This window comes from Haemaphysalis longicornis, unplaced genomic scaffold (assembly GCF_048455015.1).
Source record: "Haemaphysalis longicornis isolate Haplotype H1 unplaced genomic scaffold, Haemaphysalis longicornis Haplotype H1 scaffold_7, whole genome shotgun sequence".
In the NCBI taxonomy this organism is placed as follows: domain Eukaryota; kingdom Metazoa; phylum Arthropoda; class Arachnida; order Ixodida; family Ixodidae; genus Haemaphysalis; species Haemaphysalis longicornis.
This window is the reverse complement of record NW_027526422.1, coordinates 24326407-24348418: the sequence shown is the minus strand read 5'-3', so window position 1 is coordinate 24348418 and position 22012 is coordinate 24326407. Positions and strand designations below refer to the sequence as shown.

At 48.0% G+C, this 22012-nt stretch overlaps 1 protein-coding gene across 1 annotated transcript; it reads right to left on the bottom strand.

Moving 5' to 3' along the window:
• Nucleotides 1-1038: 1038 nt before the first annotated feature.
• Nucleotides 1039-21946, bottom strand: Fbxo42 (F-box protein 42). The gene is made up of 12 exons (XM_077676314.1): nucleotides 21713-21946; nucleotides 18834-19070; nucleotides 17313-17416; nucleotides 16619-16797; nucleotides 16437-16533; nucleotides 14491-14547; nucleotides 13700-13825; nucleotides 11203-11339; nucleotides 9911-10080; nucleotides 8437-8641; nucleotides 4384-4621; nucleotides 1039-3445 (listed from the first exon to the last, which is right to left on the bottom strand). Exons 1-12 carry the CDS (start codon nucleotides 21837-21839, stop codon nucleotides 3350-3352), a joined length of 1773 nt encoding a protein of 590 aa, XP_077532440.1. The 5' UTR covers nucleotides 21840-21946; the 3' UTR covers nucleotides 1039-3349.
• Nucleotides 21947-22012: the final 66 nt, after the last annotated feature.

Genomic DNA, 22012 nt, shown 5'->3' with positions numbered 1-22012 from the left:
ATAGTTTCTCAAAGGCGCTTTTTTTTAAAGCACGACATTCAACCACACAAGTAGCCAATGGTCTAGAAAAGTCTACCACCTAAAATGCAATTACTACGTATGCACTGCAAGGCAATACATCATGAAAGTACAGGGTCGCTGTCTACTCTCATTTCTTTTAATGATCATTGTCACAATCTACTCTTGAATAAATAAAAGAAGAGCTTTCTCGCTCCAGAGACTACAACACTGTTCGTGCTAATCAGTCAAGTGCAATGTTTGCTTTTACGTTTCCTATGGATCAGCAAAGCAGACAGTAAGCCCAAGAAAGCCATACAAGCTGGTTAGAGGTAGTTCAGTATTTCTTTTCCTTCCAACTTTCTTTATTATAAAAGTGTTAATAAACCGCAGCAAAATTTAGTCAAGTGCTGCTGTGCAGAAGGTCTCGAGTTCAAACCTGGCCACGCCAGCAATTTTTTCGATGGAGGTGAAAACTTAAAACAGCACGTTTTGCAAACGGTACACGTCAGGTGATCACGAGCTGGGTAAAATTAATCACATGGCCTTTCACTAGGGTGTATGTCATCGCCCAAATGTAGCTTCGATGCATGGAACCCCAATTATCAAGTTGTAAGATTGTTGATAAGACTCATTCCGTTGTTAAATCTGCCATGCAACATCAACTGGACATATGGTTTTTGTTTCGGCACTGCACAGAACAGCATTGCGATGGCACTACTCCGACAGTACAGTAGAACCTCGTTGATACGTTTAAAAAAAAATAATAAAGGAAGCTCACACAAACGCGTAAGACTTAAATGTAGTAAAGCTGTACGCAACCTTCACAACCACCAGGAAAAGTTTTAAGTCCACGATTGGAGCTGATTTGCTTCTTCACTGCCGCAACACCCCTTAGTCTACCATTGTTGCTGTAAGTTAGAGTTCCTTTCATACTTTTTGGAAGTGATAGTCATTGGACATCACCTTGGAAGGGCATACGTTATGACGTATATTTCTCGCACGAGCAAGTGTTACCACAATTACGGCAAACAATGGAGGTTTTCTTTTTTTTTTTTGCCAATCTTGGCCAATTTTTTAAGTGGATATGCTTGGCTTGCAAACGTGCGCCGGAAACGCTGGGCGTTTGTCACAAGAAACACGCACATGAGTGCGTGGCATTATCTTGGTTTTGTTAACTGCCAAGCGGTCACTGCAAGATCCGCACTCACGTACGTGCACTCGGCAATTTCCTGGTATTTTTAACTGTGGATATAAAACATTGTGATTTGCTAAACAGCTTTGCTGTTAAAAAATGTGAGAGAGAAACATACTATCTGGAAAAATGTACTAACCGGGAAGAAACGTACTATGGGGCATTTTTAGTGTTCACAATTGAGAGCAAAGTAACCGGGAAATTGTATGAACCGGGAACGTATCAACGAGGTTCTACCATATAACCATCGAGGTTACAATACTTGATTTTTATTGTCGCAACAAATCAGGCAGCGCTATGTATCCAATGCAAGTGAGTGTTTACACGTCCTGAGTTGCCAGAGCTATCTTTTTTGACCTACCCGCCACAGTGGCTAAGGCAATGCGCTGCTGAGCACGATGTCGCAGGTTCGATTCCCAGCCGCGGCGGCCACTTTTCTGATGGAGGTGAAAAGCAAAAATGCTCGTGTGTACGAGATGTCAGCGCACGTTAAAGATCCCCAGGTGGTCAAAATTAAACCCTACAGGTGCGTTAAACCCTACAATCAATCAATAAATCTTTTTTGACCTCCTGTAGTCAGCAGGAAAGATACGAATTCATATGAACTTTTTCTTTAAATTACCGGTGTATCCTTTATACAGCACCCATAATAAAAAAAAATGTATAGAGATTGAACTCTAAAGAATCATTCCGTGTAACCCTTTTTTGTTTCGCGGAGGTTTCACATTACACAATCACACCAACTAGCCTAGCTTGCTATCCTGCAAAAGTTTCAAGCACCATGCATGCAAAAATGGACTAGAAAATACGAGTTATTCAAGCCTCAATGAAATACCATGACCACCGCTCACACATTTGCGTTCAGACATAACATAGATGCCAACTTTTTAATGGCCTTCCTTTTCATTTGTCTGGAGATACCTCAAGACAATTCTGCGCTAATTTAAAACTGGCTGTCATGCAACAGCACATTTGCCACTACAACAATGCTTATGGCTTGGGCAAGTGACACCCTTTTTCTTCACACATGTACAACCATGCTAACAAGATCTCGCATGCTTGCTGCAGTTCTTTCCTCACCGGAATTTTGCTACCGCTTTATCAAGGAGGAGCAAAGGTACCTATGCATGAAGGCGAAAGTATGAACTAAGGCTCAGCGAAGCAACGCAAAAACTGATCGAGTGACTTTTAAGATCTCGAGCATTGACAAGCACCCTAAGCTGGGGCTCTTATCTTTACAAACTGAACACATTTACACACATCAATGCATGAAGTCAGCCCGAACTTCCATCATACAAACAGCAGAAAATTGATATAGCCAGAAATGCGTCAATGGAACCTTAATGCACCAAAATTTTTTTTCTTAAAAATTTTTAGAATACCTATTTCTAATAACAATTATATGTTTCAGACAAATCATAAAATATTCTGAAAACTGAATTAAGCTGCCCCTTTCCCCAGTTACTCCTAACCCAAACACAGGATGACTGGTGTGTTGCATAACTTGTAGGCTGCTCACATTTTGCTAGAGTTTTATATGGCCATGTAAAACGCATTTCATACACAGCCGCCCGAAACTGCTCGACACGACAAAGAGGTGTGATCATCTTTGCTCACTCAAAAAACATATTCACTGGCAAAAAAAAGTCCAAACAACATACAGACCACTTCCAAAAATTAAATATTCAGGACGCTAGGTTAACAACACTTTTTCATCACAAAACTACCACCATGCAAGTATGTACAACTTTTTCTTCCACAACACGCGTAAAGGGAACCTTGCGGTTTCTCCAATGCTCTCAAGCTGCACTGCTTCACACAGTTACATACTTGGGCGGCATCATGCAAGTGCACAAAGAGCTTAAACAACCACGCTCTCTTTTTTGTTATTGTTGTTTAGAACAACAAGTAATGTCTAGAAACAGTCCAAAGAAAGATCCGAGATTAAATAAAAAGGCCAAAAAAAAAAAAAAGAAGACGAGAGAAATCGCACACACTTCTTCCCATACCCTCCCTGAAATTTACAGCACCACAAGTGGGACAACAACAAAGAGGACTGGAAACCGGCAAACGTGAGGAGCCACGTGGCCTGAGACAAAGACAATCCAGCCGAAGCTGCAGCGGCACAACAGTAAGGTCCGACACGGGCACCCCTCATCAGATGACGTCCCGTGGGGAGGTGATGAAGTGCAGCTGGCTGGAGACCACCTCCGAAGCGGCGTCCGTGTCCTCCTGCCTGTTCACCAGGTCCTTCTGTGAAAAGGAGAGGCACCAGTGTGAGCGCTACAGTGAACAGCCAACACAAGCCAAAGATTGAGCCACCTGAAGCCGCATTGCTGACAGCCTCTTCTGGAAGCTTCCCTACTATTATTAAGCCTCTTTAACTTCCTTTTAGGCACACTGGCTTTGCAGGATCAGCCCTAATGCTCAACACTGCTGAATTCATGACGTACTTCCCAGTTGGGTACGCCTTGATGTACACACATCAGCAAGCACATCATCATCATCAGCCTGTCTACGCCCACTGCAGGGCAAAGGCCTCGCCCACTGATCTCCAATTACCCCGGTCCTGTGCTAACTGTGACCAATTTATCCCCGCAAACTTCTTGATCTCATCTGCCCACCTAACTTTCTGCCTCCCCCTGCAACGCTTGCTTTCTCTAGGCATCCACTCTGTTACCCTTAATGACCAACGGTTATCTTGCCTTCGCATTACATGCTTTGCCCACGTCCATTTCTTCTTAATTTCTACTAATATGTCCTCAACACGCGTTTGTTCCCTGACCCACTCCGCTCTCTTCTTGTCCCTTAATGTTACAGCTATCATCTTCTATTCCATTGCTTGCTGAGTCGTCCTCAACTTCAGTTGAACCCTCTTAGTGAGCCTCCAAGTTTTTGCCCCGTAGGTGAGTACCGGTAAGATGCAGCCGTCATACACAAGCACATACCCAGAGACAATGCTTTGTAAATAGCTAACCAAATAAATAACATCAATCAATCACACAAATCAACTTTCATCGACTACTAACTAGGGTCCGTAACTGCACTTGATGCCGAAATCTGCGGCACCCCTGTGTGGTTCCCTCTCACATCTCTAGGAACCAACACTCGCGTTTTGCACTATTGCTGCCAGGTCTTAGCACTGTCGCAATGCACACTGTGGCGGTGTGGGGCAGGCAAGGGAAGCGCACCTGAATGCCGCCGAAGAGGATGAGCTCCCCGCGGCCCAGCACGAGCGAATACAGGATCACTTCCTCCACCACCGACGAGGGGGCAACGGTGCCACCGCCTACTGCGTGCTGTGGCGGCTGCTGCAGGGGCATCCAGGCAGCCTGGGCATCCTGGGTCACGTGGCTGACGTCCAGCACGTACAGCCGCATGGGGCAGATGCTGATCGGCGGCCGCTTGCGCACTGCTGGCACGGCATTACTGCGGGGGGTGAAGACGCACGCTCATTTGCCTCCTGTCGCACAGAGGGACTGCGACGCTGGTGGGATGCAAGTTGACTTGGATCACCTCAGCAAACTTCCAACTGTCGTGTGACAGTAAGGGTAGCACCCCGGGCATGTTGGTACTCCATAACTAGGTAAATAAAATAATTGGCCGAAAAAGGGGGGGGATACATGGATCAAGTGAGGATGGACACACACGGCGCAAACTTCCAACTACATTTATGGTGCCACGGTGTGAACTTTATAAACTTCGCAAGGAACGAAAATGCAGGCGTAAGCATGAACAGAGATTGAACGCCTGGCGAAGCAGCGGCAACGAAAACCAGAAATTACAGAAATTGCGAGAAATTACGGAAGCTGAGGCGATAGCAAGACTCGAGATAAACGTGTCAGCATGCCCTCGGTTGCGCTCACCGAAAATAAATTGGCTTTTTTGGTCGCCGCTTCGTTGGGTGGTTAATATCTGTTTATGCTTACGCCTGCGTGTCCGTTCCTTGTGAAGTTTATAAAGTTCACACAGTGGCACAATAAATGTAGTTGGAAGTTTGCACCATGTGTGTCCATCCTCACTTCATCTGTGTCTCCCCCTTCTTTGCGCAATTAGCAATTACTTTATTTAGTTGTGTGATAGACATCAGACGCAGTCGTTACTGTCACACTCAGCAAGCGAGACAGGGCCGAAACAACGCGAGATCTGGGAACATCAACATAAAAGTCATAATCTCCTGTATAGCTCGGAAGACACCACTTGTGCGAATTCAGTGAAAATAAAAATGCAGTCCACAGCTGTGCATCGCAAAATGCTCCCAATGAAGAGTTATCTCAGCTGCTCCCTTCATGTCTTTCTGCCTCATTGGCATCTGGAGAAAGCTTGTTATCTGCATGAGACTTATATTAATTTCTAATCAGCGTATAGACCACAGGCCTCATGCAGGAGCGGAATTTTTTTTCCCAATGAGCAGTTATGAGACTCTTGCACATAACATGCAACTTCTCGTTTCATTCTGCCGCAAAAAGAATTCGAGACAGCGGTCAAGGCGATATTGAGCATGAGAATGACAACTTTGCGTGCATCTTTAACCAAAGCTTTGGGAACTCAAAATTAATTATCTTCGAGGAGTGTCTCGACACTGCATTCACAATTGATTGATTGTAGGGTTTAACGCGCCGACGCAACGCAGGCGATGAGGCGCGCCGTAGTGGAGGGCTCCGGATTAATTTTTGACCACCTGGGGATCTTTAACGTGCGCCGAAATCTCGTACACACGGGCGTTTTTGCTTTTCGCCTCCATCAGAAAAGCGGCCGCCGCGGTCGAGAATCGAACCCGCGACCTCGTGCTCAGCAGCGCAACGCCTTAGCCACTGAACCACCGCGGCGGGTCCACTGCATTCACAATACCGACCTCAAGCTGTTTCAACTTCGCATGGTGGTGATGGATGTGTTCATTGATTTCATGGCAGAGAGGATGGCATGATGCATCACCATGCTCATTGCTTTTGTGCATTTTATTATTAGTTGTTTAAAAGAGGAATATATGCAAGTTCTACATCCAGCTTAATCCCCAAAAATTTAATTTCATTTTTACAGGGATGAGTACTGTGTTACAGTGTACACCAGGTTTTTGTCGTACACTGTGCTTCCTCGAGAGTAAAATAATACAGACTCTCTTTTCGGGGTTGACCTCAAAGCTGTTCCTGCCCGCCAACTTTGAAAGCTTGTTTACACCAAGTAAAAGAAAGATTGCAGGATCTTTAGATCCTAATACAGACATTATCTGCGCAAATGGAGTAAGAGATTGGTGGGTAGCGGAGCCTTTTTTAATGTGTTCTTTTGGGTAATAAAAAGGGTGCAACCCAGTACTCTGCCGTGGAGGATACCGTTTTCTTGCGAGCTGCTCAGTATGGCACTGCACCTATCCTAGCTCAAAGCGCTCTTTCCGACAGGTAGCTAGTTCTCCCAATCAAGCTAGAGACCCTTAGTTTCCCCAAAAAGTGTTTTGCAATGCTTTGGTTCCGAGTTAATATACACCACTCGCAAAACTCCCCACAGGCCCCACGTATCAATCGCCAGTGCGTGGTTGGCCCCCTACCCTGGGGGCAAACAGGGTTGCGTCGACTAACCTGTTGACAAAAAGCTGGGATTGTACTTGCGCTTGGAGCTGATGCCGTAAGTCATGAAAGAAAAACCGTCCAAAGATAAGTAAACATTACCCAATTTAATGTTCCCCAACTTGAAAAGCAAGCTTTATTTCATTAATTTGCATTATTAAATAAATGCTAAGCGAATTTCAGTTTTTGTCCCCTACGTGCCGCACACATATACTTGTCCTGCATAGGCTTGTGCGAATATTCGGGCGCTTCGAATATTCGAACGAATATTACAGTATTCGAATTCGCTTCGAATCGAATATAAAATTTCCGATATTTCGAAGTATTCGGGATGAACGAATATCAAAACTTCGTTCAAGTTTCGGTTTCGTTAGGCACGCCGCAGTGCCATCGACATCAGTCTTACATATTGACTACATGTGGAGCCAAGACAAGCTAAGCCACATTCAAAGCGTTGTCGCTTCGTCCCAGCCTTCGCGCATGTACGGCAGGGTAGTCGAGACTCCTGTTTCCTTGTTTAAAACAATGAAATTGTTCCCACTGCAACAATGGGAAAAATTTCGGCTCTCGCGAACGGGCCTGCGCGGCCCGGCGGATGATACAAACGAGCCGGCGAGGCGCCCGACTGACGAACGAGCGAGAGACGGTGACGTACGGGCTCTTTCTCCAGGAACGGCCGAGCTGTTGTTTTCTGTTCGCGAAAACGCGCCGCGGACTCCACAGGCGCGCTGACGCCGCCGCGAAACCACCCGCACGCTGCCGGCCGGCCGCGGCAACCAGGCGGCACCTTCGGTACCGAAGTGGTGCGGGGCGCTCGAGCCACCGCTTCTAACCGCTACTTAAGATACCGCTCAAAGCACAGACGAAGTTTCTTGTGCGGTAAACGAGCTAACAATGTGGGCGAAAATGGTGCTATAAAAAATCATCCGCGCCGCGAGTGAAAGCGCCTATAAAATATCTGCCGGGGTGCTAAGCCTAAACGTCTCCTGTGGAGCCAGCCAGCTGTCTCGAGCGCTTCGAAACTGCCACCCTGAGGTGCACGCCTTCCCATTTGCGCCAGGCTCCTCCCACTGCCACGCGCGTCATTTTCTGACAGAGGCACAGGCGACCGCGAGCGCGGAATTGCCGAGGCGGGCGTTAAAATCGCGCGCGCAACGCCGACGCGCATGAATCGCGTGCAAAAACGCTCCTGAAGTGAGCTTGGGCACCGCGAGTGAATAGACGAAAGTCCAGAAATTACCGCTCGGCAACATGGAGGTTAAGAACAAGCAGAAAAACGTCACGGATTTCTCCATGCGAAAATAAGAAAAGAATTAAATGAAAACTTTTTTCAGTGCTCAATTTCTTGGTCTGTGTTGGTTCATACGAATTTCGGATGATACGAATATTCGTATCATCGAGATTTTACTGTAGAACTTTTTTACCGGAATGTCTCAGTGACACCTGACAGCTATTCGAATTCGCTTCGAAAGTATTCGACCCCTAGGACTATTCGCTTCGAATTCGCTTCGAACTAAAATATCACTATTCGCACAAGCCTAGGACTCCTGCAGCTTCAACGGAGCAGGGGTGCTCGCACGGCCTGGATTCTGGAGCGAAGTTTCGCAAGTGGTGTGTATTGAAGAACCCTGCTTTGGTGCCCGCATGAAGAGAGAGAGAGAGAGACACGTCCACAAGGCCCACCTGCCCGCCCTGAGGGCCTTGAGTCGCTGCTCCATGCGGTCGAGCAGCTCGAGCTGGCGCTGCCGGTTGTGCCGAGCGTTGGGCCGCACCGAGGGCCGGGCAGAGGGGGAGGAGGACAGGGCCGTCTTTTTGGGCAGCCGGGGGGCCGCCTCCTCGTGCGCCTCGTCCTCCTCGTCGCAGCTGGAGCTGCTCGCCGTGGACGAGGCTGCAACACGCAGGGCGGGAGGGGCCCCCATTACGGCACGCATTCCGAATACTCTTTCTAATCAAGGAATAGGATGGTTCATCATCGGGAATGAAATATCAACTGATAGGCACCACCACCTGCCACCACCTCCTACATTATTACCGTATTTACTCGCGTAATCCTCGCACTCGCGTAATCCTCGCACCCCTAATGTGAGCCACCAAAACTTGGATTTTTTGGTTCCTCGCATAATACTCGCACCCCCAACTTTGCAGCGGCGAAAATTGCCTGCTCGCGAAACCCGCATGGTGCACGCGCTCTCCAACGCGCGCCCTCCGCCGCCGCCTCTCCGTTCGCCGGGGAGCGCCGTGTATCCAAGGCCATCCAGGCGCCCTAACAACCTGCATGGCTACTCCCTAACAGGCGCCATAACACGCTACTAACACTGTCCTTGAGCCGGTTTTGCGCATGTTTCGCGTGCGCGCAGCTAGACGGTGTTCGCGCAGCCCGCTGTCGTGTCGTGTCGCCGTCGTGGTCCCGTCGTTGAGCGGCAGCAGTCAGTCAGTCACTCGCGTCAGTGGTGGATAGCTCGCTGCCATTTTGAGAACTTTTTGATCTCTCTGTTTTGTGCTTGGTGCCGCTTCGCCATGGGGAAGAACGCAAGCTACACTGATCGAACACGGCAACCGTGCCGCAGGCAGGCACTTCGGCGTCACCGACTTCAACGTGCATTACTGGAGTAGGGCACGCACATACGACGACGAGATAGGGCGCGCGCCAGATAGCAAAGGCGGCAATTTCATGATCGCTGATCGACGGGAGACTGTTTACGTTGTAAATAATAAAATAAGAAGAAATAGCGGCTGTTGGCAACAATGAGCTTACATATACAAAAAACGACCGCTACATTTAGCGGGATTGGCATAAGGCAAATTGGCAACACTGTGCACCAGATTTTTTTTTCCCCACATAATTCTCGCACCCCTAACTTCGCATTGACTTTTCCGAAAAAAAAGTGCGAGGATTATGCGAGTAAATACGGTATATCAATCACTGCAAACGAAAAATTAAACTCAGAAAAATTAACCCACTTCAGGGTCGCAACCAATTTCTGACCCTTGTAAAGGAACCTCTGGCAAGGTGTGACCTCTTTTTTGTCTTCCCACCACCACCCCCACTACTTCCCCACAACACAAAATCCCATACACAGAAGCTCTGCAACAGAATGAGATGCCAATACTATCTGCTGATCCCCCCCCCCCACCAGGAAGTCTCAACCGTGCTTACAGGGAAGGGCGAAATCCGCCGAGCTGTGGGAGGACGCCGAGGGTTGACTGTGCAGCGGGGAGGAGGCAGAGGAAGCGGACGGCTGCGGAGGCGAGGACTCCAGGGGCCTCTTGAGGACGCCCCGGGTCCCATTCACGCACGAGTCCCGCTGGCCTTCGCTCGGCTGAGGCCTGCAATTGCATCCAGTGAGAAGCCGCACGCACTTGGATGCAGGTAGAGCAAAACAATTCATTCAAAGGCAATGGAAGAAGGAAAATGCATAAAGATTTACCCCCATATTCCCTATACTGGTTTAGAAATGAATGGGCAATCTGTTGGAATGCTCACATTAATCTCTCTGAGGGTTCAAAAGATACCTGCAAACTTATTTCTGCACCATGAACCAGGATCGCATGCTTTGTTCTGGATGCCTCGGTGCTGCCACAGTTCCGAGGTGGTCATCCTGTCCAAGACGGCCGCCGGCTCTCCAATAGGTGAAAATTGTTTTTCCTCGTTTTCTAAACAACAGGTACGCAAGTACTATTGCCGTTCATGGCGCTAAACAAAATAGACCACAAACTGCAACCGTGGTGTAAAGGTGGAGCACAAACGAAAATGCGATTCGCTCTGACAAAATTATTTAAAGATGCTCATTTATCATTGTAATACCTCGTATGTAGTTCTCGTATGCCGCAACAATTAAATCGGCTTCATTGGCCACCTTCGTGTGTAAATGGCAAGCATAAAACATTAAACATCACTTTTTATTTTTGCTCACTATGAATGTGAAATGAAAAAGTTTGGGCTTGAAAGGTGGGAACCATAAAAACCGGTTTTGTCTTCCAGACCCTAACTTCAAACGATCGTAACTTCGGCTACAGATTAGACAGAATGATGATGTTAGTCTTATTGCACTCTTTGATTCGTGCACAGTACGCTGTTTTTTGTTCAGCGGCATCCCTCCAGCAGCGTCTTTACAAAAGCTACCAGAAAATCAAATATAAAAAAAAACTGAATATAGTCGTTAATCACAAAAACAAATTTCATATCTACAATCAGAACAAAAACTACACGTCCCCCATTTTTCGTCACAACTGTAAAAATAAAGTTTTTGATCAAAGACCCGTGTGCCACCTTAAACTGTGCCCTTCGCGAGCTTTCCGAGACCATTCTATGACCCGAAACTTCGCCTTTTGTCCCTTCTCCGTGTCTTTGCACATTTGCTCTCCCCGTAATTCATTTGCCGTCTCTACTGGCTGAACGCCATTAATTGTCAGAGACAGGCTAAGGTAACAAGAACTGCTCTCTCTCACCTGGCCGGCTGCTCAGGGCTCGGAGGCACCCAGACGCGGTGCGTAGGTCGCACCCGCAGCATCCCCACTGGGTGCAGGCCAGAGGGTGTCGCGTACGCCCTCTGCGACTTGCTCAACACCACCACCCGGTTGCCGATCTGCAAGGGTGACAATCCCCGGGTTTCCCAGAGACGCAAACAACTTTTTCTTGAAGCTGAATTTCAATGCACATTTTTCTCCACCACCGCATCTGCTCAATTATAATGTGCACCTTCACTTCTGGTGACTGCGGGTGGATTGAGATCTGCATTCAAATCACAAATGAAATTAAATTAAGATCCCTTCACCATAACTGCGGTATTAGTATCATCGTCATTTCAAGGTGTGTGTGCACTGTTTCTGGTTTTCAGCTTTGGATTATTTTTCTTCCTCTTTCCAAGTTACTCAGGCTGTGTACTAGGAACGGCAAGCCGGGGTAAATGCTGCACTTCACAGCATCGATGACTGCTTCCTCCTCCTCCTCCCCCCTTTTCCCATACAAGTGCCATCTACAAGAGTTGCGGCAGACAATGTCACCATCGCAGCGCGGGCGTGCAAAACAAATTCTGGCTCATCTCCACTAACGTGAAACCTGGGGAGGGATGAAGCATGCAGTGTGTCAGTGTATTCTTGGCACCTATGCGTTTTTGCCAATGGAGATGAAATCGTTGGGGGGTAGAGGTATACAGCTTTGCTGTAAAAGTCTCTTGTCTTTGAAGAAGCTCTCCAGTGCGCGGCATAAACAAGTGTCCCAGTGTTTTTTCAGTACACGTTACATTCTAGCGAGGCGCAAACGAGTTTACCGGTGTTTCAGTATTGTGACTACGTGAGACGATGATTATGACGACAACAGGAGGCACAAACAGACCCCCGGCCCCTAAGGGGCTTCGCCCCGAACAGACACGTCCGTGGTACACCAAGCACAGAGTGAAGCTTCAACCCTCATGCAAGAAAGGCGTTTTGGGCACATGCACACTGTAATGCCTTCGTTCTCCCTTACAACTGTTGTTTAATAACAGCAGCGGGCATTCTATCACAGATAAAATTTCAGTAGTTTTTCTTAATAGACGAAAACTGTGCGCACACCAGAGTGAAAAATAGCAGGGCACTAACAACTATAAAAAAACTTGCGCTTTTTCCAATACAGTGTGCTTTCTCCTCTGCAAAACTCACTGATATTCGGTGCCTGCTCTCTTTACACAAGGTATGCCTTGAAACATTTTTTTCCTCATTACGTCAGCTCTGCGCTTTTCAGAATGGGAATGTGTCCCACAAGATCAACGTAAGGAACCAGGTGTTTGTCTAAACCACTACGCCTCTCCAACTGCACCATCCAAACCTGTGCGACTGATTCAAGCAATCTCTATGGCCCTACTGGCATGAAGGCAAGGGCAATCATTGCGCAAAGACTTCTGGCAAGCAGTGCAACCCTCTTAAAAAAAAAAAAAATACTGTTATGGTACGGCAGACCACGGCATCCCAGACTAACTGTAGGGGACGATCACCTTAAGACCAATGCAGGAGATCATCCCCCGCTCCTTTACCATTTGTGGCAAATAAACGTTTATTCTCTTACTACTACACTACAACTTATGGTGCAGTGAAGTTATATTGGGTGGAGTAATAGCTGTAACCCAAAAGAAACTTGGAACATTGATACTTCTGGTGGTGTGCTCTTTCCCAGTCCACATTACTGCAACCTGCCTCCCTCAACCTCTTTAAAGAAACCAAGATAGTGGGCACTTTGAGGGAACACAACAAAGAAAGTGAATGCATTTAGTGAGGCGAAAATGATGTACACTTTCTAATGAAGACGGCTTTTGCGCAGCAGCCTGTGTGCCCTTTCAGCTCTGTGCTTCCATGAATGGCCCTGCCATTCCGTTCAAGTACTGCCACTCCCCTCAGTGCTGGCATTCTTTTGGAAGCTGGCAAGAGACCACGTTGAAAAGCTAGAAAAAAAATTGGTGCAGCTTGCGCTAGTGGCGCAAGGCTGGAGAAACAGCAGAGCTGGTGGCCCCTCTCCACTTCGTCGGAGACCCGGCTGTTGCACCTCACGTGGATTTTCGAACATGCCGCTGAAAGTTCTCCATGACTGGCCGGCTCGGATCATTTTGTCCACAGGCTTTCACATCCCTCCCAAAGTGGACCGCGTTAGTGTGCGCTAGAACCTGTGGCAACCGGCTTCGCGAACTCGGCGTCTGTAGCGTGACCTCAGCATCTGTGCTCCCCACTTAAGGCGCAGACGCACGTGAACTGGCGAGTTGAACGGCACGCAAGAGATCAAACCACGAATGCTGGCAAGAGTGTTCTCAAAGGTTGAGCTGGCTGAAGCCGGGTGCTCCTCACGAGGCACGCGCTCACACGCACTCGGCTGGGCCGAGTTTTCTGGTAATGCTCGACGGCGAAACTAAAAGCCTAAGCAACAAAATAAAGCCACTACAGTGCTCTCACGCATCAAAAGCACGCAGCTTTGCCCCACCTTGCATGCAGGATGGAATGACAGCTGAGGTGCTCCATGTTCCCGGTTTGTCACCGTCACCTCCTTCCAGCTCCACGGCTTCTCGGGGTCATCGGAAATCCTCAACAACCACACATCGTTCAGCAGCTGCAGGCCAGGAGGAGAGAGAAAGAAACGTGGACGTTCACTGGTGATGAAACTGGGAAAATTTGCAACTCTCATTTGTTACAAGCGCTACAGCTACAGCACAAAAAGTTTACGCTTCAGATTACCGAAGTTTTCATGAAGCGCCACTGGAAATAGCCTTTACACTGAATAAAGCAAAATTATGAAAAGCTCCACAGCCGATTCCCATATGGGCAGCTACTTTTTCCTCCTGGAACTTAGATTCACGCTAAGATACACTTGAGAGAAATCATGTCTAGGCGCGCCACACATCAATGAATGTAGCGTCGTGGGACCACAGGCAAGTAAGTGTTCCATTCTTACTTGGCATGGCTCGCAAAGAAGTTCAAGAGTTACCTGTCACTGCAAAAACCACAATATAAACACCATTTAAAGGTTGTTTTATCAGTACCTAAGTACAACTGGCGAAACACTTTCCTATAAAACAAAGAAAGAGTATGTTGTTCCTGTTGCTTTTATTAGCACGACCAACAAGAAACCATGTAGCAAGCCAGCTCGCGTAATAATGGAACACTGTGAGCTCCAACAGTGGCTCCCATGATGTCACAGATTTCTCTCTATTAGTACACACTCCTATGAAACTGACATGGGCTGACCGCTGCAAACGTCATGTGCAAAGTACGTACCATGTTAGGACCCCCGCAGCCACCAATGATAAGCATGTGCTTGTCATCCAGGAAAACCTGAAAAACACAGCGGAAACTTAGGTGAACATTCACGACGCCCATGTCCTCCCTCTTGTAAATGCACAATGTTCCAACCACGTACAATTAACGGGAAAAAAAATTTTTTAAAAAATAACGTGGTGTGGCTTGAAATTAAAAACACGATCAATTTAGTTTCACAGCTCCAATATTTCGTTTCTTAACAGCGACCACATCAGTGCTAGTCAAAGGGGAGTCTGCCAACTGTTTGCCGTCCGCAAAATCTTCTGTGGTCTATAATGCTTTCTTTCTCTCTTTTCTGTTTACTGGGGTACACCCCACAAGGAATGCAAGAAGACGGTGCTGCCTCAAATCCAACTCTCTTCTACATGCACCCTCATTGGCTTTCCTATAAGACAAAAGAGCCAAAAGGTACAAGTGCTGAAGCAGCACACGGAGCATAGTGCATTACTGGGCGAGTTGGTAATCTATCTTAACGATACAGCACAACAGAAACAAGGACTTCAGCCTCAGCAAACAGGACTAGTGCTCGTCCTCTGTGCCTCAGCTTAAGTCTTTGTTTCTGTTGCGCTGTATCGTTAACACTGATCACGTATGAAGGATCGCCTTGTCATTGATAGATAACTTCAATCGCACCAGCTTTTACCAGCATTCGCGTTTCCTCATTACTTGGTTTGTTGACCTCGTCAGCTGTTGCTCTGAATCACACTGTGCCCTACACAACAACTGCCCTAGAATGTTTCCAAGAGCCTGAATCTTATACAATGCCCGTTTCTGAACAAACTATCGCTTTCAGATGCTGTGCAACAATTTTCAAAGGCAGCTTACGCCCCACTTCTACTGCGAAGCAGTATATGTCTGATGACCCCCTAGTTTTAATTCCGGTGAAGCCGATGTACTCACTGCCGCTCTGGGGCTCCTCCTCGCCACCGCCAACACCACTTTCAGAACTGTCATTCCTCTCGCCACCACCGATGCCTCTTTCACAAGCTGCGCAATCGGCTGATGATGGTGTTATATAGCGCCCTTATCAGCCGTTACCAGAGCAACTTGGCCGTTTTGAACGCCGACGTGGGCCTATAATTCTTTTCCAGCATGAAAGGCTTCCCGTGCGACATTTTTGCCCGTGTATTTCATGCCTAAGCACGCGCCCATCACAGGTTGCCGGTTTATGCGTGCACTGGTTGGGGGTGGAAGCGGGGGGCGTGCATGCACAGCTAGTATTCCTGCCGCTACCGATGACACTAGCGTTGTGCTGGCGGGAGGTTTAGACGTGTTCGTCCACCGCCCCAATGCAAACTTTCTGTTGCCCTCAGCGGTCGAACACAGACAGTAAGATGGCTACTATGCAGGAGGGAAACAGACAGCTCCATAATTGCTTACTAGAATAAATGTCAACATTTCATTGGGCTAAGTGGTAATTGCTCGATTGCAAATTACAAACTTTTTTTTTTGTCTTTCGTGTACTGCGTCCAGCTTTGCAAATCATCCTTCTTCACAGAGTGGAAGGGCACTAATTTTCATTTTTCAACAAGTTGTCAGTAAGTGTAACTCAGAATTACCTAACCCCTTATGACATCACACAGCTACCTACTTTCGAAGAGTTCTTGAGCGAGCACTAAGCTCGCCCCTCGAATAATAGCAAAGTGAGGTTTTTCCACCCCATGCTGTGTCCTCCCACCTACAGAGGAAGTGGCCTGCAAATTTAACTTTCGTGTTCCACACGTGTAAGGTTGTTTTTGTGTGCCAGAAATGCATCCTCCTCTCTGGTGTTTTTTGTAAAAAAGGTAGCTCCCTCCCATCGTCCACCCTCCCCCACTTTTCAAGGTTTGCCCAGAAAGCAAAGAGGCAATTATTTTGCAGTGCTTGGAGCCCACAATCGAAAGGACGCCGACTAAAGGCCAGACCTGGGAGTGGCCGTAGCGCGGCCAGGGCTTCGGCGTGGTCGTGCTCTGCTTGGACCACACGTAGCTGTGCAGGTCCAGCACCCAGACATCGTTGGAGCTGCTGCCGTGGAGGGAGGGAGGAGAAGATTGACAGCACGAGATCAGCCACTGCACAGAGCGAGCTCGCGACCTCCCCGTCCCACCTGGCGATGGGTCCGACGGGGTTGTTGCAGTGCAGGCCCCCGAAGACGACCATGAGGTGGCCCTGCTGCAGGGTGGCCGAGTGTCCGGCCATGGAGGGGCAGCTGCCCACCGTGCTCACCTGCGTCCACCGGTTGGCCCCACAGTTGTACACGTGCAGGTGCCGGAAGATGCGCCACGTCTGCGGAGGGGGGCGGGGGGGGAAGAGGTAAGGTCAGGTGTACATAAAGCTCTTCAAAGCTTTAGTTACACCCAACAGTTGTAAGTAAAGCTTTGAAGAGCCAAAGCAGTCGGTCAAAACCATTACAGGTGGAGTCCAGCCAAGAGAACGAGAACCACTAAACGGCCGCCCCTGCTGTGTGTGAAAGGTTCACCGGACCCATGCCCACTTATTGCGAAATTCAGGGTTGAACCAGGAGTGTGTATTCGCATTTCCAATACTGTAACTGGAAGACTGAACATGCAAATTTCCGGTTGTGGTGCTTTTAAAAAATTGACAGGGCCACCACTATAGAAACACCAATCTCAGCTCATATCCCAAGTGTTACAGAGCAAATGGACTCGTCCTCTTGGTTCATTTTCATGCTGCTAAAGAGTATATGCCGGAGCAGTTTGGCGCAACTCGGCAACCTAAGACCTTGCAATCAAGACAGCAGTTCCTGCAAACAGCTCTTGAGGATCCAGCGAGCGACGTGCCTGGTGCACTGGGTAGGGCGATGTGTGCGTCCAGCCGCCGAAAAGCAGCAGGTTTTCCTTGTACGTCACAAGAGATGCGCAGGCCTTGGGCGGGGGATAGGTGCCTGGGGAGCAACAAAGCACATACGATCACACAGTCAGCACTGCTGTACAGGTAACTGAGGCATGTACATGCAGTGGGATCCCACAGAAGTGTTCGCCCTGCCTACGACGCTCCGTGAGTTATATGGTAAAAGGTCAGCCTAGCTGCAATAGGAAGTGCAGGGAAGCTCAGCTAAGAGCAATTATAGATACGACCAGATGGGTAATATTTCAGCAGCTTATTAAGATTTGCTGATGACGTCACCTTGTTCAGAAAGTTTGGAGAAAACACACGCAGAAAAAAATCTGTCAAAACACACAAGTGGGAATTGTCAGACAGTGCGAAAGCAGTCTTTCCAGAGGTTCGTCTCTGCACATAAACCTCTACAAAGGTTTGCTTTGAAGGCTCTGGGTGCTAGGGCCTTTAATTAACTCTTTCGTGACCGCGCCATAGGCCATCGTTCACGGGTGAACGATGATTTTCAAACCTCTCGCAAAAAGCAAAAAAAGTGTTATTCGGACAACCGGCGCCATCTGGCGTGTTCATTGGAAACCCCTTTTTCAGTTTCGTTGCCATTTCTTTACATATCACATGGGTAGACGGCATCATGAGCGAAATTTGAACCCAAGGTAACAGGGAGTTGGGTGACCAACTCGCCCAAGCCTTAACCCTAACAATAACTTGTGTTTTGTCTGAGTTTGCGCTGTTCCCCCTTTCGTAATCATGCACCAACTTGCCCAAGCCTTAACCTTTGCAAACTCAAAGAATACACAGGCGGCGAAGCAGCAGTCAACAAAGTGACGTGCGCAGGCAAGCGGCGGTGAGTCGAATGCCGCGGCGTCTGCTTAGCAATACCGATAACACAGACGGGCGCAGCCGGGCGCCAAAAGCAAAACACAAATAAACAAACCCAATGCATTGTTTGCGGCAACATAAGCTGAGGTGCATTGGAAAAGCATTCTCGGGTGATCACTGCCGTTGCATCTATTACGGCAATGTAGCAATTATGCCATCGCTGCGTGGCTAGGGCGATAAAAATTACTCAAAATAATTATGCTTTTACACAAACTGTATCACATATAATGCAGGGCTTTCTGAGACTGCGACTGAAGGATGCAAACTAAATATGCGCTCAGTGTATTCCCAGTCAGTAAGCATTAGGTGAATGGCTCTGACCAGGTCTTCCCGACCCACCCAGCAATGCAGCTGAGCGTTCAGTACAATATCAAAAAATTTCAGATGGAAATGAGAAACAAGGCTAGGGGACGTATTCTGAGTCCCTCCTCCACTCCATTTGCCCCCTCCACTAGGCTGAGGGGAGGATTCCACAATGCTTATGCATGGGGAAATCCATTTTAAGGATCTCGAACGGAGGCCCAAGTGGAGGAGGGACTCAAAATACCGAGATAAGACTTTCCTTTTAGAGGTCAAGCGCTCACCCATGGTTAGCGGCCGTATCCATCTCCTGGTGGCCAGGTCAAGGCGCCAGAGGTCGTTGAAGGTGGTGTTGGCCGTAGTGCAGCCCCCGAACACATACATGGAGTCCCCCAGCACACAGGCGCTGTGCGAGTAGCGCTTGGAAATGGTGGGTCTCGACTCGGTGGGCTTCTGGCACCACACAACATTCTGCAGCGACACCGAGTTCAGGAAGTCCCTGCGAATCTTGCGCTCGGCAGCTGGAAACAAAAACGAAACCGTCGTTAAGAAAACCTTCCGTCACATTTTATACATTTGTGTATTCCTAATGGTTTATTTGAAGAGCCTTCCCGACACTACTTTGAGGTTACAACTGAAAAAGTGCACGTTTAATTCCTCTCTCAAAGGAATCGGAAAGAATGCAAAATTGGAGTGAGAACAATAGATGCGTACACACACACACACACACGTATGTACGGGGGAATTAAAAAATTCGAACAACAAAGCACACAGCCTCCAACGCATGCTGCAGTATCTGACTGTAAAGCCAGTAAACTGCGCACATGTGCACTTCTTAGATAGTGTTTGAGAGTGTGGCCTACATTTATGGGAAATGCTTGATCAAGAAGCGATGCCGGTCGTTTATTTTGAGGCGCCTTTTCACGCTGCCTCACCACTGAGCAAGATGATCATTGAAGGGCATCATGCTAGCTGCAATCAGCCTGCTGCGCGCTTGGCTCCCGAATGTAGTAGATAACAGGCTGCTCAGTGGCGAAAGAGCATAAAAAGACGCCTCAAAATAAATGACCGGCGTTGTGTCTTTATCAAGCATTTCCCCTAACAGTAGGCCACACACTCAAATGCTTTAAAAGAACTACGCAAGCCCACAGTTTACTGACAGTGCAGCCAGACGGTGCGGCATGCGTCGGAGGCTGTGAGCACCGTTGTTAGTATTTCTAGAGTCCTTCAATGCCTTTCTGGTCATGAAACTTCGCCGTCACGCTATGGGAGAGCTTCGTACGCTGCCGCGGCGCGGCGCTGATTGGAGGGCAGCCGGGGGGGGGGGGGGGGGGGGGGGGGGGGGGGGGGGGGCGTGGTCAGAGCGGGTTTGGCAGGGAACGGACCACGGAGTGAGATAAAACAGACGCTCGCCGCCTTATCAGCAGTGCACTTTCGCTTTACGTGTCGTAGCCCGTTCAAATGGACTTATCATTTTGTGAGTGGCGAAAAAATTTGGTGTGAACGGGCATGCTGCTACTGCGTTCCTGCCTGCCGGTCCGGCTACAGAGCAGTGGCAGCCGCCCGATGCCCTCCGATCTGCGGTGGCGCCCCTCGCAGTAGCCTTTATCTCTGTACGAAACTTGGCCGGGAGTTTCATGACCAGAGAAGCATTGAACGACTCTGGTATTTCTTTTAATCATTCCCAGTACAAGCATTGAACGACTCTGATATTTCTTTTAATCATCCCCTGTACACATACCACAATTTTGCCCTCTTATGTACTTTTGGAGTAGGACCAAGTCCCCCTTAAACAGTGCCACACTAGCAGCTCCCATTGGTGTATTTCTGTTGAAAAGAACCAACGGGCATTAACTAAACTAAACTGCATACATCCAAATGACTGCAAGAGGTGAGCTGTCATCTACTTTTACGTCCTACCACTTGCATAGAGAATAAGATATACTTCCTTAGTATGCACCTATTTTACAAGCGGCATACATGATTCTTTGTCCAGCACTCAAACGTAGTGGACGACACTTTTGTGTGTTGTGAAAGGGGGTCTCCGATATTGAACTGCGTTCGTAGTCAGTAACGTTGATGTCTGCATGAGCCTTTCACCCCTCTTATTCGCTTACGTCAATTACATTTTCCCCAACGTTTCCAGCTACTGCTTCTGTAACGTTTCCATCTGCCAGGCCACCTGCACGTAGATGTCCACCACAGAAGCATTAACAGAGCTGACATCTCACAGCAGTGTACAATGTCCTGAACGCTATGCACCTCTATCCCCATGCACCTATCACGTTCGTACTGCTGTGCATTGGTTCCAGGGTCATTAACATACGGCAATTCAGTTTTTTGTTCCCTTTAAGCAAAATTATTCAAGCTTGTGACACCAGCAGACGGTCATGCCCTCATACGCATGGGATGAACTGGTCTCTTAAAGTACATCAATGCCAAGTGACGTGCAATTCGAGGTATCCAACCGTAAATTAATGCGCAGTAACGGCCTTTTAAGTACACAAACCACTGTGGAGACGTTGCCGAATTTGACCATACTTCAAAGCAACGATACTTCTGAATTAAGAACCTTTTGCCGTCCGTGTGCAAGCTCCTACGAGCGATAAGCCAAATACAAATTTATCCCCACACCCCCAGCAACTGCAGGATGAGGACTTCTCCCATCGACTTCCAGCCACCTCGACCTTTTGTGGAATGACGAAAAAACATAGGAAATCAGCATACTTTTCTACACCCACGAAATGACGACGAGGAAAACAAAACATATTTTGCGATAAACTGGAGTAAGCTATTCGTAAGCCAATTAGTTGCATTCGGTGATACAAACAACGCCTCGATGAAATGGTGCTGGGTAAAAGAAGCTTTCAATAAACCTGATTTTGCTCGAAGGTGAAAAAAAAAAAATAACTGAAAACGCGGTGCTACACAGCGAAGTGCTGTGTTTTACACGAAAGCATTACTGTTTTGTTGGGAAGCAGGAGTCCGTTCCCAAGACAGGCTCCTTATATAAAGCTGCAACGATTAGATGCATACGAGTGCATACAGCGTTGCGCAAGGAGGCACCGCGCCATACCAGCGAAGAAAGAAGAATCCACCAGTATGCGAAGGCAATTTTCACGGTAGCGTGACAACGTGACAATCGACAGATTGAGGGTCTTACCTTTGGCGTGAGCGTACCAGGCTTTGTTGACTAGTCTGCATGACTTGAAGTCCCTGTACGGCGAAAGGTAGCAGAAAATGTACTCCAACACTACGTCCGGTAGGTCACTGATGCATGCTGTGCTCATCCTGTTAGCCACGAGCCGCAAATTTTGAGATTGAGGTTATGCACCATCCCGAATGAAACCGAAAAAGACCTGTGCGCCGGAAGCTGCCATCATGGTGTCGAGGCACTAGAAACTTGACCGGAAGTAAAAACACACACAAAGTATTTTCTCCTTAAAAAATTGCGCTAAAATTT

Bases quoted from the DNA above. Each gene is read 5' to 3' on its own strand.
- Fbxo42 (XM_077676314.1), bottom strand. From the start codon at position 21,839: ATGAGCACAGCATGCATCAGTGACCTACCGGACGTAGTGTTGGAGTAC. The intron at 11,340-13,699 runs GTGGGGCAAAGC...TCACCCTTGCAG, and splicing joins CATTCCATCCTGCATGCAAG to ATCGGCAACCGGGTGGTGGT. The intron at 8,642-9,910 runs GTAAGCACGGTT...TGCGTGTTGCAG, and splicing joins GGCGGATTTCGCCCTTCCCT to CCTCGTCCACGGCGAGCAGC.